Consider the following 12,693-nt stretch of genomic DNA (forward strand, 5'->3'; position numbering starts at 1 on the left):
TAAACAAGTTGACTTCTCTGTTTACCTACAGAACAACAGTTACTCCAGTTCAAAATAATTCACAGTGTGTGCACTGCTTTAGGACATGTTTGAGAGATGTGACAAATAGTATAAAGTACAATTTTCTTTTTTAATATAAATCCTGACATATTTCCTAGGATACATTTTTAAGAAGCTGCCTGGAATACAACACCACTTCCAGATTCATTATTTCTGGGCACAGGAGTATTAGCCTGTGAGATATTCTTGAGACAGTGATAAAATAAAATATACCTTTTGCGTTGGAAAGTGGAAGAAAAAAACCCATTGAAATAATAACCATAAAAGGAACATAAAATATAATAGTTTAGTATTATCTATTTAGACGAGTATAACCAGTATAAAACATTAGGTAGAATAAGAAAATTTTAAAAAAAGAACTTAAAGGAATTGGTAATGGGGGATGGTGGGGAAACTGCTGAACTTTGAGACGAGGGTAAACAATAATAAATGCTAGTTGATGTTGCGGATAGTCAGAGAGTTGCAGCCTGTCTTTAAGGGGGAGGGAGGTAAATAAAGGCGCCATATTGGTGAGTGTGGGCTAGGAGGAGGAGCTTCTGCAAACCCGAACTACAATATAGTTATAAATCTATCTGATATTGGGAAGGCGGCGGGAGCAGGGCCGGGTTGAAGCCGGAGCCGTGCCTGGGCTAATGAAAGGAGTTATTCTGGCCAGTCCCGCTGCGGCCATGCAGGAGACTTTCGGCTGTGCCGTTACCAACCGCTTCGACCAGCTGCTGGACGACGAGTCCGACCCGTTCGATATCCTCAGGGAGGCCGAGGAGAAGAAGCAGAAAAAGAAAAAAGAGGAGGGCGGCGGCGGCGGCCGCAAACCCAGGGCGGGGACCGGGGCCTCTAGCAGCTCCTCGGCCGCCGCTGCCGCTTCCAACGCGGCCAAAGCCGGGAGGAGAGAGTCGCAGAAAGCCCGGAAAATCCCTAACAGTAACGAGGCCGGGAGCAGGCCCGGGGCAGCCGCCGGCACCGAGAATGTCTTCATGGGCAGCACGCAGCGGAAAGAAGGTCCGTCCCCCAGCTCTGCAGAATTGGTCAGCACGGAGAGCAGGGGCTTTATCAAAATAACCCCCCGGGGGGAGGAGGCCAGGGTGTTGCTGGGGCTTCAGTCTGCAAACACAGGCCTGGTGAGAGTGGAGTAGGCAGTAAGGAGGGGACTGTAAAGTGAAACTTTATGTTTTCAAAGCTGACTATGTCAGATCAACGAGGAGCGCGAATGTGGCTCAGCTTTTTAGTTCTTTACATAAACAACACCTTGTGTAAAATCCAGCGCTCTGATATTTTTCAAACTGGGAATTGATTAATCTTTCCGGGGCGAAAATGCACCAACTTCGCGATTAGTATTGGAATCCGGTGGATGATTTTGTCTGAATGAAGACGTACGGAGCCGGTGGGGCGTGTGGGCCAGGCCCGGGAGGCGGGTTTGGGGGCGGGGAAGGTGTAGGCCAGGTTTGGGGGTGTGGGCCAGGCCTGGGAGGCGGGTTTAAGGGCGGGGAAGGTGTAGGCCGGGTTTGGGGGTGTGGGCCAGGCCCGGGAGGCGGGTTTGGGGGCGGGGAAGGTGTAGGCCAGGCCCGGGAGGCGGGTTTGGGGGCGGGGAAGGTGTAGGCCTGGTTTGGGGGGGGGTGGTGTGGGCCAGGCCCGGGAGGCGGGTTTGGGGGCGGGGAAGGTGTAGGCTGGGTTTGGGGGGGTGGGGGGTGGGGGGGGGGGGTGGTGTGGGCCAGGCCCGGGAGGCGGGTTTGGGGGCGGGGAAGGTGTAGGCCGGGTTTGGGGGGGGGGGGGGGGGGGGGGTGGTGTGGGCCAGGCCCGGGAGGCGGGTTTGGGGGCGGGGAAGGTGTAGGCCGGGTTTGGGGGGGGGGGTGGGGGTGGTGTGGGCCAGGCCCGGGAGGTGGGTTTGGGGCGGGCGGGGAGGCGGATTTGGGGCTATGCGGGGCGGGCGGGGAGGCGGGTTTGGGGCTATGTGGGCTGGGCTGGGCCGGGCTTGGGGGGGGGTGGGGGGTGTGTGGTGGTGGGGATGCGCAAGGGGCTTTGTGCTCGAGCCTGGGAATCTGGACCAGGATTGTCATGGGAACGCCCCGGGCCGCGCTCACGGTTTAAGTGGATGCCGTACAGCGGCACAATCACCTCTTTGGAGCATGGGACTATGATAGGCCTAGTCGTATTTAAATTCGAAATGAAGGATGATCCACTATTGGGGAATATGGCTATGCTTTTCTACAGTGTTGCATCAAACTGATGTTTACATTTTAAACAATGAAATGTATACGTGCCTTCTTTGTTGAATAAAGCAAATTAGCACTCTTGATGCATGTAAAACATTGCCAAACTGTCAGCAGCAAGTATTTGGGCAACTGGGAACGTGCTAGGTTGGGGTCGAAAGGTTCTACTTCCACTTCAAACTACCCTTTTTATTTAAAATATCCAACATTTCCTGCGATCACTTGGGTCACCTGTAGCTTTCTTTTGAAGGAGTGCAGGCAGGGCAAGTTCCTTTAGGTTACTGCAATGAGTCAGAGTAGGCAAAGGTGTGATTCTGTGATGTTCCATTTATTGGTTTCAAATTTTTCATTTAAGGTTAGTTAGTTTGCTTTCCCTTTGAATTGATGAAGGAAACATTAATAGTTAGGGCGGCACAGTGGTTCGCACCGCAGCGGTTCGCGCCGCAACCTCACAGCTCCAGTGATCCGGGTTCAATTCTGGGTACTGTCTGTGTTTGCAAGTTCTCCCTGTGACCGTGTGGGTTTTCGTCAGGTGCTCCAGTTTTCTCCCACAGCCAAAGACTTGCAGGTTGATAGGTAAATTGGCCGTTATAAATTGCCCCTAGTATAGGTAGGTGGTAGGGGAATTAAGGGAAGGTGGAGATGTGGTAGGAATATGGGATTAATGTAGGATTAGTATAAATGGGTGGTTGATGGTCGGCACAGACTCGGTGGTCCGAAGGGCCTATTTCAGTGCTGTATCTCTAAAAATAAAAAAAAATACTGTATAGTTCTCTTGGGGGCTTACTGGTGATTGGTCCTCACTTCCGTTTATAACGTTTTAAAACTCTTGGTGAGAAGCAACTTAATTTGTGTTTGTCTTTCTTTCTTGACTATTGTTTCTCTTTTCTTCACTCTTGAATGTGTTGATTGATTTTGACTAGTTTGGTGGAATCAGTCAGTTCAGCAGAGATAAGCAGTTGAACCTGGGAGCTTCCTGACCTGTGAGACTAGTGGATAGGTTGCTAAGCTACCTGGATCTGGTCTGTTCGTTTTTAAGTAAATGAACTTGTATGGTGGTGGGTGGGAAGGCAATGACAAATAAGAGAAATGATCAACCATGCAGTAATTCAGTTGGTCTGTTGCTAGCTTACGTAAACTGCTGCTTCTGCCTGATTTCTGTTTCATTGTGTCAAATAGTTGGAATTTGAGATGAATCTGATCTTAATTTGTTACTCTAAATTTGGAATTATATTTAGAATCCGAATTTGAGAGAGAATACCAATGGGACTAAGGAAGGATGGTATCCTGAACTACACATGTTAACTACTTTGGATGTCTGGGACTGAATCACCTTGCCTTTATAGGTGATGAACAGAAACACTTCAGATGGCAACCTTAGCACATAGGTGGTGACACCTTGCCTCCTTACTGTAGCCTCCCTGCCTAACTACTATCCACCACCTGCTCAAACTATCGTGATGATAGTGTGACCTTTATCACCAAATCACGTTAAGGTCCCTTGTACCTTTTCCTTTGAGCATCTCACCTTTATTGTTCCATGCTTCACACCACCTTTTTTAAAATACTCATTGTTTACTGTCTGTCCTCTTTCCCCCACCACCACCCTCCCTTCCCAAGTTTGATGAATATTCCTCCTGAACCTGTGCCCTAAGCAGTACCTGAACCTGTGCTTTCAGTCTTCATCTCAGCTCCCCTAGACCTCTTGTCTAAATTCACTGCACTACTGCCTTCCCTACCCCACATCCCCCAATATAACACTCTCAACCACAATCATGGCCACCTTCTCAAATTTGTTCTATCCTGTGGCCTCTCTACTTGCATAGTATTTTATCACTACCAACCTTCCATCCTCGCCTCCAAGAAATGTGAAGTTCGTGGGATATTTTTGTCACTAAGATTGAGACCATTTGTTTTGATTACCCCCCTTCCCTTTGTCCATCAAATCAAATCTTCCTCCCCCCCCCCCCCCGCCGCCCTAGGCGTGAACTTGTTGATTTCTCAGCTCACCTTGTTCATGAGACCCGCCTTCTGCTCCCTTGACCCCATTTCCGCTAAATGTGATCAACCTCTCCAATGTAAAAATGCTGCCCCTTCATAATATTATCTGTAGACATGGGACCAGCTTCTGCTTGTACACTGAACACACCCAGCTCTATGCCTGCACCACCCCTCTCAACCCCTTTTTGTTGGACTTTGTCCAATAGCCAGTCTTTGATGAATTATGCTCCTGTTGAACATTGGGACTAAATCCATCGCTTTCAGCCACCAACTCCATGTTCTTGCCACCAATTTCAGCCTCTTCCTGGTTGTTGTTGTCAGACTGAACCAGACAGTTTACACTCTGTGTCTTAGCGATTCCTGAGCAGAGGCTTCCACTCCATAGCCTATCCAGCACAAAGACTGCTTTCTTGCACCTTTGTAACGTTGTCCACCTCAGTTAATTTTGCTGAAGCCTCATCTGTGCTTTTGTCACCTCCAGACTCAACTACTCGAGCGTGCTGGTTGATCTGTCATTGGTATCCATGCCTTCAGCTGTCTTGGCCACATGCCTAGGCACAAGGAAAGAATTCCTTTCTTTCTTTAAAGCACTTCTCCTGTCCAAGCTTTTGGTTGCCATCCTAACATCACTTTTGTCACTGTGCCCATTTGTGTCTCATTACTCCTTTTTATGTCAGGACGTTTTTCATGTTAAATGTGATTTAGAAATGCAAGTTGTTGTTTCTCAAAAGATTTCAATCGGATACCTTTTCACTTGGAAGTAAGATACTAAATTTAATGGAGAATTCCTGTAAAACTTTAAATGGCTTATTTGATAGCTTTATACTACGGTACATCTCCCACTATCGAGGTTGTGAATTACCAAAAGAAAACCACAGCGTGGTGATTTTTATTTCTTTAGTTTGCTGTATAAAATGAGCTGGTCTGATGTAACCTGTTTTGGTGCATGGGCAGGTAGTAGGTTTCCGATCCAACATTAGTAGATGAGCTGATGGCCTCTCATTGTTCCCAAAATGATTTTTTAAAATAATCTTTGAGTGACTGAAAGTTTCACTTTCTGAGTTTTAAAAAAAAAAGTGTGTGCATTTTTAGCTCTAAGTCATAATTATAAATCCCAGAAATTAGAGTGCACTGAGAAACTGAAGAGGACCTAGTATTTGCATTAATTCATAGAATTAACCAAAAAGCCTCCTAGGAACGCACATGATTCCTTGAAAGGAAATACATTTGGAAAATAAACTCTGTACAAGAAAAACCGTTTAAACTGCTTAGTGTTGGCCCATTGGGTCGGATTGCTTATGATGTGATAATTTTATGGGCGGCGCAGTGGTTAGCACCGCAGCCTCACAGCACCAGGGACCCGGGTTCGATTCTGGTACTGCCTGTGCGGAGTTTGCAAGTTCTCCCTGTGACCGCGTGGGTTTTCGCCGGGTGCTCTGGTTTCCTCCCACAGCCAAAGACTTGCAGGTGATGGGTAAATTGGCTGTTGTAAATTGCCCCTAGTGTAGGTAAGTGGTAGGGAAAATGGGATTAATGTAGGGTTAGTATAAATGGGTGGTTGTTGTTCGGCACAGACTCGGTGGGCTGAAGGGCCTGTTTTAGTGCTGTATCTTTAAAAAAAAATATAGGCCATTCGGAACCACGTATGCTGAGGGTCAGACCTCTTTGAGGGAAGGATATTACCAAAACTTGGTAAATACTTGAAATAGCTTTTGAAAATTAAAAGTTAGGATCTGCATGTGACTGAAACTAGGGTGTCTATAGAACACAGTTGCAAATGGGTAGTTACAAAAATAGAATGGCTGTAAAATGGGTGCAGATTTTTAAATTTGTCTCACTGAAGTGAGAGGACTTTTTTTGTTGAATTGTATGCTCTGCATTATCCAGCCGTTTCCATAAAATTTCACCCCACAGCTTAGGGATGTTGACTTATAGGCACACAGTTTTAGGCATGTTGTATCACCAATTTGTCGAGAGGCTGCTAAAAATATAATAATCCTTCTTTTGCCCCACGGTGTGCATTCATCCTTGACTTTTTTTGTGTTGCTGAGCAGTTTTTAAATTTTTCTACTTTGACTCTTTGCCCACTCCCTTACCTCCATGGGACTCTGGAAAGAAATACTAGTCTCTTCAATTTAAACTTTTACTTAAACAAATTCCTTCGAATGTCCTGCTTCCAGGGTTTCATCAGTGCAATACAAAAGCAAAACACTGTGGATGGTGGAAATCTAAAATAAAAACAGAAGATGCTGCAAACACTCAGCAGGGCAGGCAGCATCTGTGGAGAGAGAAATATTTAAGGTCAATGACCTTTCATCAGAACTGAAAAAAAGCTAGAGATCTAAATGGCTTTAAAGTATAGAGGTAGGAGCAGGAAAGAACAAAAGGGAAGGTCTGCGATAGTGCATGGCCAAAGGAGATGGTAATGGGACAAGGGAAGAAACCGGAGATGTAAATGGAAAAAACAGAATCATCACCAACAGCTGCTGTACATATGAAAATGGGGTAGAGATTATGATCTGAAATTGTTGAACTCAAGGTCTGGAAGAGGAATTTCAATCCCTCTACAAGTCTATTTCGCACTAGGACAGCCTAAGGGCTCTCTGTTTCTTCCTTGAGCAGAAACCCAACCAAATCCCCACAGTTAACAGTAGGTACTTAGGATTTGGTTTGAACTTTCATTGACTAGGCCCCAATTGAATGTTAATTGACAATCTTTCAGAGTAAGGCACACATTCTGGCAGTAGCGGACCAGCACCTGAAAGGTACACCTGTCCAACTTGCTACTTTCTGCAAAAAGTACTTCATTAGCTGTAAAGTGCTTTGGGATGTCCTGCGGTCGTGAAAGGCACTATATAAATACAAGTTTTTTTTTCATTTTCCACGGCCACCATCCTCTGCCTGGCTGAATTTGTTCTCGCATTGAACAACTTCTCCTTTGACTTCGCTTGCTTCTTCCAAATAAAAGGTGATGCTATAGGAACCTGTACAGGTCCTAGCTCTACCTGTCTTTTCTTGGGCTATGCTGAAATGTATGTGTTCGTCGTTCCAGTCCTACTTGGGTCCCCTCGCTTGCCTCTCTTTCTGGTACCTTGACAACTGTATTGGTGCCATTTCCTGCTATCGCCACAAACTGGAACATTTTATCAACTTTGTACCAATTTCCACCTTTCCCTTCCTCAGCTTCTGTCTTCATTTCAGGAAATAGACTGTCGATCAATAAGCCCATTGACTCCCACGGCTACTTTGACTACACTTCCTCACACCCTGCTTATATGCTATCAGTTTCTCCACCTCCAACGTATCTATTCTGATGATGCCACCTTCCATAGCAGTGCTTCCAATATGTCTTCTTGTTTGCTGACCCGAGCTTCTCCCACTGTGGTTGACCGGGCTCTTGACTGTGTCCGTTCCGTTTGCTGCAATTCTGCTCTCACCCCTTCTGCTTCCTCCCAGAACCACAATAGATTCCCTTGCCCTCAACTTCACCCCACCCGCGTTCACGTTCAATGGATTATTTTCTGCTGCCACCAAACATAGAAATTATAAAGTTTAAGGCACAGAATGAGGCCACTTGGCCCATCATGTCTGCGCTGGCCAAAAAACAATCCTCCTATTTTCATTGCACCTTCCAGCATTTGGTCCATAGCCCTGCAGATTACGGCACTTGTGGTGCATAGCCATACTCCTTTTGAATGAGTTGAGGGTCTCTGCTTCAACTAACCTTTCAGGCAGAGAGTTCTAGATCCCCACCACCCTCTGGGTGAAAAAGTTTTTCCTCATCTCCCCTTTAATATATCTAATGTATTATCTAATCTATCTTCCCTTCCCTCCTCTTTCAGCATTCCGAAGGGACTGTTCCCTCTGCCACATCCTGGTCCACTTCTCTATCACCTCCAATACCCACTTCCCTTTCCCATGGTACCTTCCCATGCAAATGGAGGAGATACAATGCTTGCCCTTTTTACCTCTTTGAGGTGTCAAACACTCCATCCGGGTGAAACAGCAATTTGCGTGTACTACTTTCAACTTATTTACTGTACTTGCTGCTTGCAATGCAGTCTCTACGTGGAGAGACCTAAAACCGATTGGGTAGCTACTTTGCAGAACACCTCCGGTCAGTCCACAAGAGTGACTCTGAGCTTCCAGTCGCCTGTCATTTTAATTCTTTGCTCCATTCCCACTCTGACTTTTTTGTCCTCTGCTTCCCATACTATTCCATTGAAGCTCAATGGAAGTTTGAGGAACAGCACCTCATCTTTCGATTAGGCAATTTACAGCCTTCACTTGACTCAACATTGAGTTCAACAGTTTCAGATATAACGACTGCCCCATTTTTGTTTTTTGGGATGGTTCCCATTTACACCACCACTAAACACATCTTTTGTTTCTTTACTTGTCTGTTACCAACTCCTTTTTCCTTGCATCATTATTCCTTTTGTCATTTAATCTCTCCTGCCTTTTACCCTTTCACAGACCTTCCCTTTTATTCTTTCCATGCTTGCTTAAAACCTGTTGCATCTCTAACTTTCCCAGTTCTGATGAAAGGTCATTGACCTGAAATGTTAACACACTTTTTCTCGTTCAAGATACTTCCTGAGTACTTCCAGCATTTTCTCTTCCTATTTCATCAGTGCACCACTGCCTTAAATCCACTAGGTGGTGTATGAGAACAGTTTGAGTTATAACTTCTTGCAGCATTGTCCCTGACTTTGGCAGTTCTGCAAAATATGTAATTAAATCTGTGGCATAGCCCAAGAAGTCGTTTCATTAACAGCCAGTTTAATACAGAGTAAAATTAACCCTGCAAGACCCAGTAAACTTAACTGAGATTGGTTTCTAGTGGATTACCCTTGCATCATAAATGACCAATAACAAATGTAAAAGGTTGTGGCGCTTGGCACAGTATTGAATTTTTCTTACTTTAGATGTTTTTTAAACTAGCTAGAAATTCTGCAACAATAAGAATAAATTAATTAAAATGCATTTTGATGTGAAAAACACTTTTAAAGACTGTCATTCTTGGGCTCTTCCCTTTCATTGAGTAAACTGCAGTTCAAAGACAGTGAGTTATGTAAAAGCCTCCATCTTGGCCTGTGTGACTTCTACAAATCAGTATCAGCATGATAGAATGGGCAAGGTTCCATAGAGCAGCACTGTAAATATGGGTTACTTTTTTAAAAAGAAAAACTAAATGCCCAGCTGTGTGCTACATTATAACTGTGTCTGCACTTCAAAAGTACCTCGTTGGCAGTAAAGTGCTTTGGGATGTCTTGTGATTATGAAAGGTGCTATATAAATGCAAGTCTTTTTTTCCTTTTTATTTATTGGTAAGTACTTGACATTAGCAGGCCTTATCTTTGGAGTTGTTTAGACTGTCTTAACCTTTGCATATGTTTAACTTGTGTTTCATCAGGTCCAAAGAGGGGCCCAAAGAGGGCAGAAATGCGAGGACAGAATGAGAACCAGGATATTGAGAGAAGAACCGAGAGACCAGAACGTAGAGTTGTATTCCGAGAACGGCGCCCTAATGAAACTGAAGGAGCTACTGAATTTTCATTAGAAGTGTAAGACTTAAATCTGTGTGTGTATGGAATATGTTAGTTCTGCTCAAGGTAGTTTTTCAGCAGTGTTTCCTACATGTTTGTTTTTAACCTTGATGGAGTGGGGTTGCTGGCGAGGGAGGTTGAGGATTCACAGGCTTCATTGTAATTTAATACACTAAGGCTGTTTTTTTTTGCATTTGTAACAGCTTCTCTAATCTTTAACTTTCTTCTGGCATCCATGGAACATTCCTCATTTCATCACTTTGTAACCAATAATAGGTTGTCAGGAGTGCCTTGTCAACCATATTCCTTTCACTTGTGTCTCCTCCCTTTCCCCGTGAATTGAGTTAAATGATCAGGGCCATTGATTTACAGTGACTGAATAGTTCTTCCATTCCAATGTTGTATAACACCATATTTATTGCTGTTTCATGGATTATGAACTTTCTGTTGACATCTTTGGCCATTGGTTTACAAAGATTTTTGCTTTTTTAAAAAAATGTCATTCAGGTTATTACTGATATTCGGGGACCAAATTCAATGATTTGTCCATTTTTGTGAAAACTGACTGTGGTAACAATCCTAGTGAGTGTGAATGTATAGTATTTATAATTCTCAATACTGTACTTAAAGTAATTGTGTCTCCTTGTGGTTCAACGATCTTCCCATGAACAATCCAACCCGGTTGTGTAGTTGGGCATTGTAGAACAGGAATGTCCTTGTCCTAGGTTTGATCCCCAACTTGTGTTGAGTTGACTGGAGCAGTGGCAGGTGCACTGCATTCTGCTTTGGTACCCGTGCATTCAGGAGGGGAATAGCTGTTCAGTATCCAGCAACCCATGATGAAAATGCATGTGTGCTAGATGTCTGAGGAGAGGATTGTATCCCCCTCTCTTATGACCCCATTTAAGAGCTCAATTTCTCTTTTAAGTTGACATCTAAAGGAGAAAGAAACTGGTGCTCCTTTTAATGTTAAATTGCTGGAAATATCATAGACCGCAAAGCTTTTTACTTAACTAATGTAGTGTATAAATTTGAAGAATAGGTAAGCTTCAGTGTACTGTACTGCCTATTCATAAGTTCTTTTAAGGGTTACTCTTTAAAAAGATTCTTTCCTTTTCTTCACTTTCCCAGTGTTTGCATCATACCTCAAATGCGATTGAGCATAGGAACCTGCTTCTGGGATTGTCTCCTGCTCTTGAACCAGTTATTAGGAACTTGTAGGAGCTAAGTGCCATAGCTTGACGTCTTGTAGTTAAATTAGGACCATGTGGAGGATAAATTTATGTTGTTTAATTATCAGTGTTATACCATTGCACAGCCCGTTTTTCATAACTTTTTTAAGGATTTGATGGAATGCATACACTGCAGAATAGGACATCTACTCTAGCAAACAGTAGCAGCGTGCTCCAAAAGGTGAACAAAATCTGAGCACATCACTGCCAGATAACTTCAGTAAGTTGAGAAATAAAATTGAAGACTGGCTGCTCATTAGGTTTATTATGACGAGTATAAGATGTGTAATGTGTTTGTTTTGATTGTAAACTATTGAAAGTTTCTTCATTCTGTGCCTTTCCTCTCTCTGTCCTGCCTTCAAATTTGCAGGAGGATCTAAATAAAATCCTAAATTTAAACATGATTATTTGAGCAGAAGCTTTTGGTTATGAAATACTGCTGCAGAGATGTATTTAATAAATAAAAGATGTGAATTAGCTTAATTTTATATAATTTATATTTCTTTCATTTCATTTAAAAAGAAATGATGGACTGTAACGTAAAAGTTGCTCTATATTACATGTAGACATTTATGTGACGCAAGTATGAGAACATATTTATTTACCTACCTACAACAAGCAAGGAAAATAACTTGGGAGTTCTCTCCAAATCCTCTTGGGCGATGTGCAACCCTCTGACTTGCTGTGAGTAGCTAGATGTGAGAAATGCCAATTTTTCTCAGATTTCATGCCTCTTGCAAAAAATATTTAAGGAGCCACAAGAATGTGTGCAAGAGAAGAACTGCTTCTGTTTTCCACCCTCTTCCCCCACCCAACCTCCCCAATTGCCACAGGGAGAAGCTTGACCTTCACTTAACAACCCCTTGCATCTCGCCACCATTTCTGAAATTTGGAATGTTGTACTGTAGCAAATCAGTGGTGTATATTAGTGCATTGGACCATTATACTGCCAATTTGATCTCTTAACATGGATTGCCTGCAGCAAAAAGAAAAATTTAGATTGAAGCCCAGTGTTTTACAGCTACAAAGCAATATGATGAGCCAATAAGCATAGCAATAAGCATGATGCACAAGCTTGTATTTGCAGTATTATTTTGTGATGGACATCAATAATAACTTTTTGTTTTTGACTTGTGTATCTTTTATGTTCTCATTCTAACTTTGCAACTTATTTAAAAATAATTGTATACCCTGTATTCATTGCAGTTAACTTTTTTTTGTTCTGTAGACCAATTGACAGAATGGACCGGGCATCAGTGAAAGGACGTGGAGGTGGAAGAGGGCGTGGTCGAGGACGAGGTGGATTTCCCAGGAGTGTGGATGGATTTGATCTAAGAGGAAAACGAGAGTTTGAAAGGCATAGTGGAAATGACAAAGTGTGAGTTGCTTGAACAGTACAGTAAGTAAATCAGGATGGTAATGCTGGAGAAATCGGACAACATTGGAGATGAGGTATGCCTTTTACAAGGCATGTTGCAATTGAAATATGATCAAGGCTCACAAATGGAGAGAGTGTGTATCTTGTTATGGTGTGTTACATGAATGCATGCTTAAATTAACAATTTAATAGGGATTTAATGCTGTAATATTTGCATTGTGAGAGCATGTGGAAAGGTGGCCTGCTGCAGCCTCGATAATCCATCA

At 43.5% G+C, this 12,693-nt stretch overlaps 1 protein-coding gene across 2 annotated transcripts in view; it reads left to right on the forward strand.

Moving 5' to 3' along the window:
* Window positions 1-561: 561 nt before the first annotated feature.
* LOC137369230 (intracellular hyaluronan-binding protein 4.S-like) overlaps window positions 562-12,693 on the forward strand; it is a 45,273-nt gene continuing 33,141 nt past the window's right edge. Inside the window, exons 1-3 of one of the 2 annotated variants that reach the window (XM_068030106.1) lie at window positions 562-1,059; window positions 9,685-9,835; window positions 12,278-12,427. In XM_068030106.1, the coding sequence (XP_067886207.1) occupies window positions 693-1,059; window positions 9,685-9,835; window positions 12,278-12,427 (668 nt within the window). In that variant the 5' untranslated portion in view covers window positions 562-692. The remainder of the gene's footprint in view (window positions 1,060-9,684; window positions 9,836-12,277; window positions 12,428-12,693) is intronic. The other variant, XM_068030107.1, reaches the window with a different exon arrangement.

This window comes from Heterodontus francisci, chromosome 4 (genome assembly GCF_036365525.1).
Source record: "Heterodontus francisci isolate sHetFra1 chromosome 4, sHetFra1.hap1, whole genome shotgun sequence".
Taxonomy (NCBI): Eukaryota; Metazoa; Chordata; class Chondrichthyes; order Heterodontiformes; family Heterodontidae; genus Heterodontus; species Heterodontus francisci.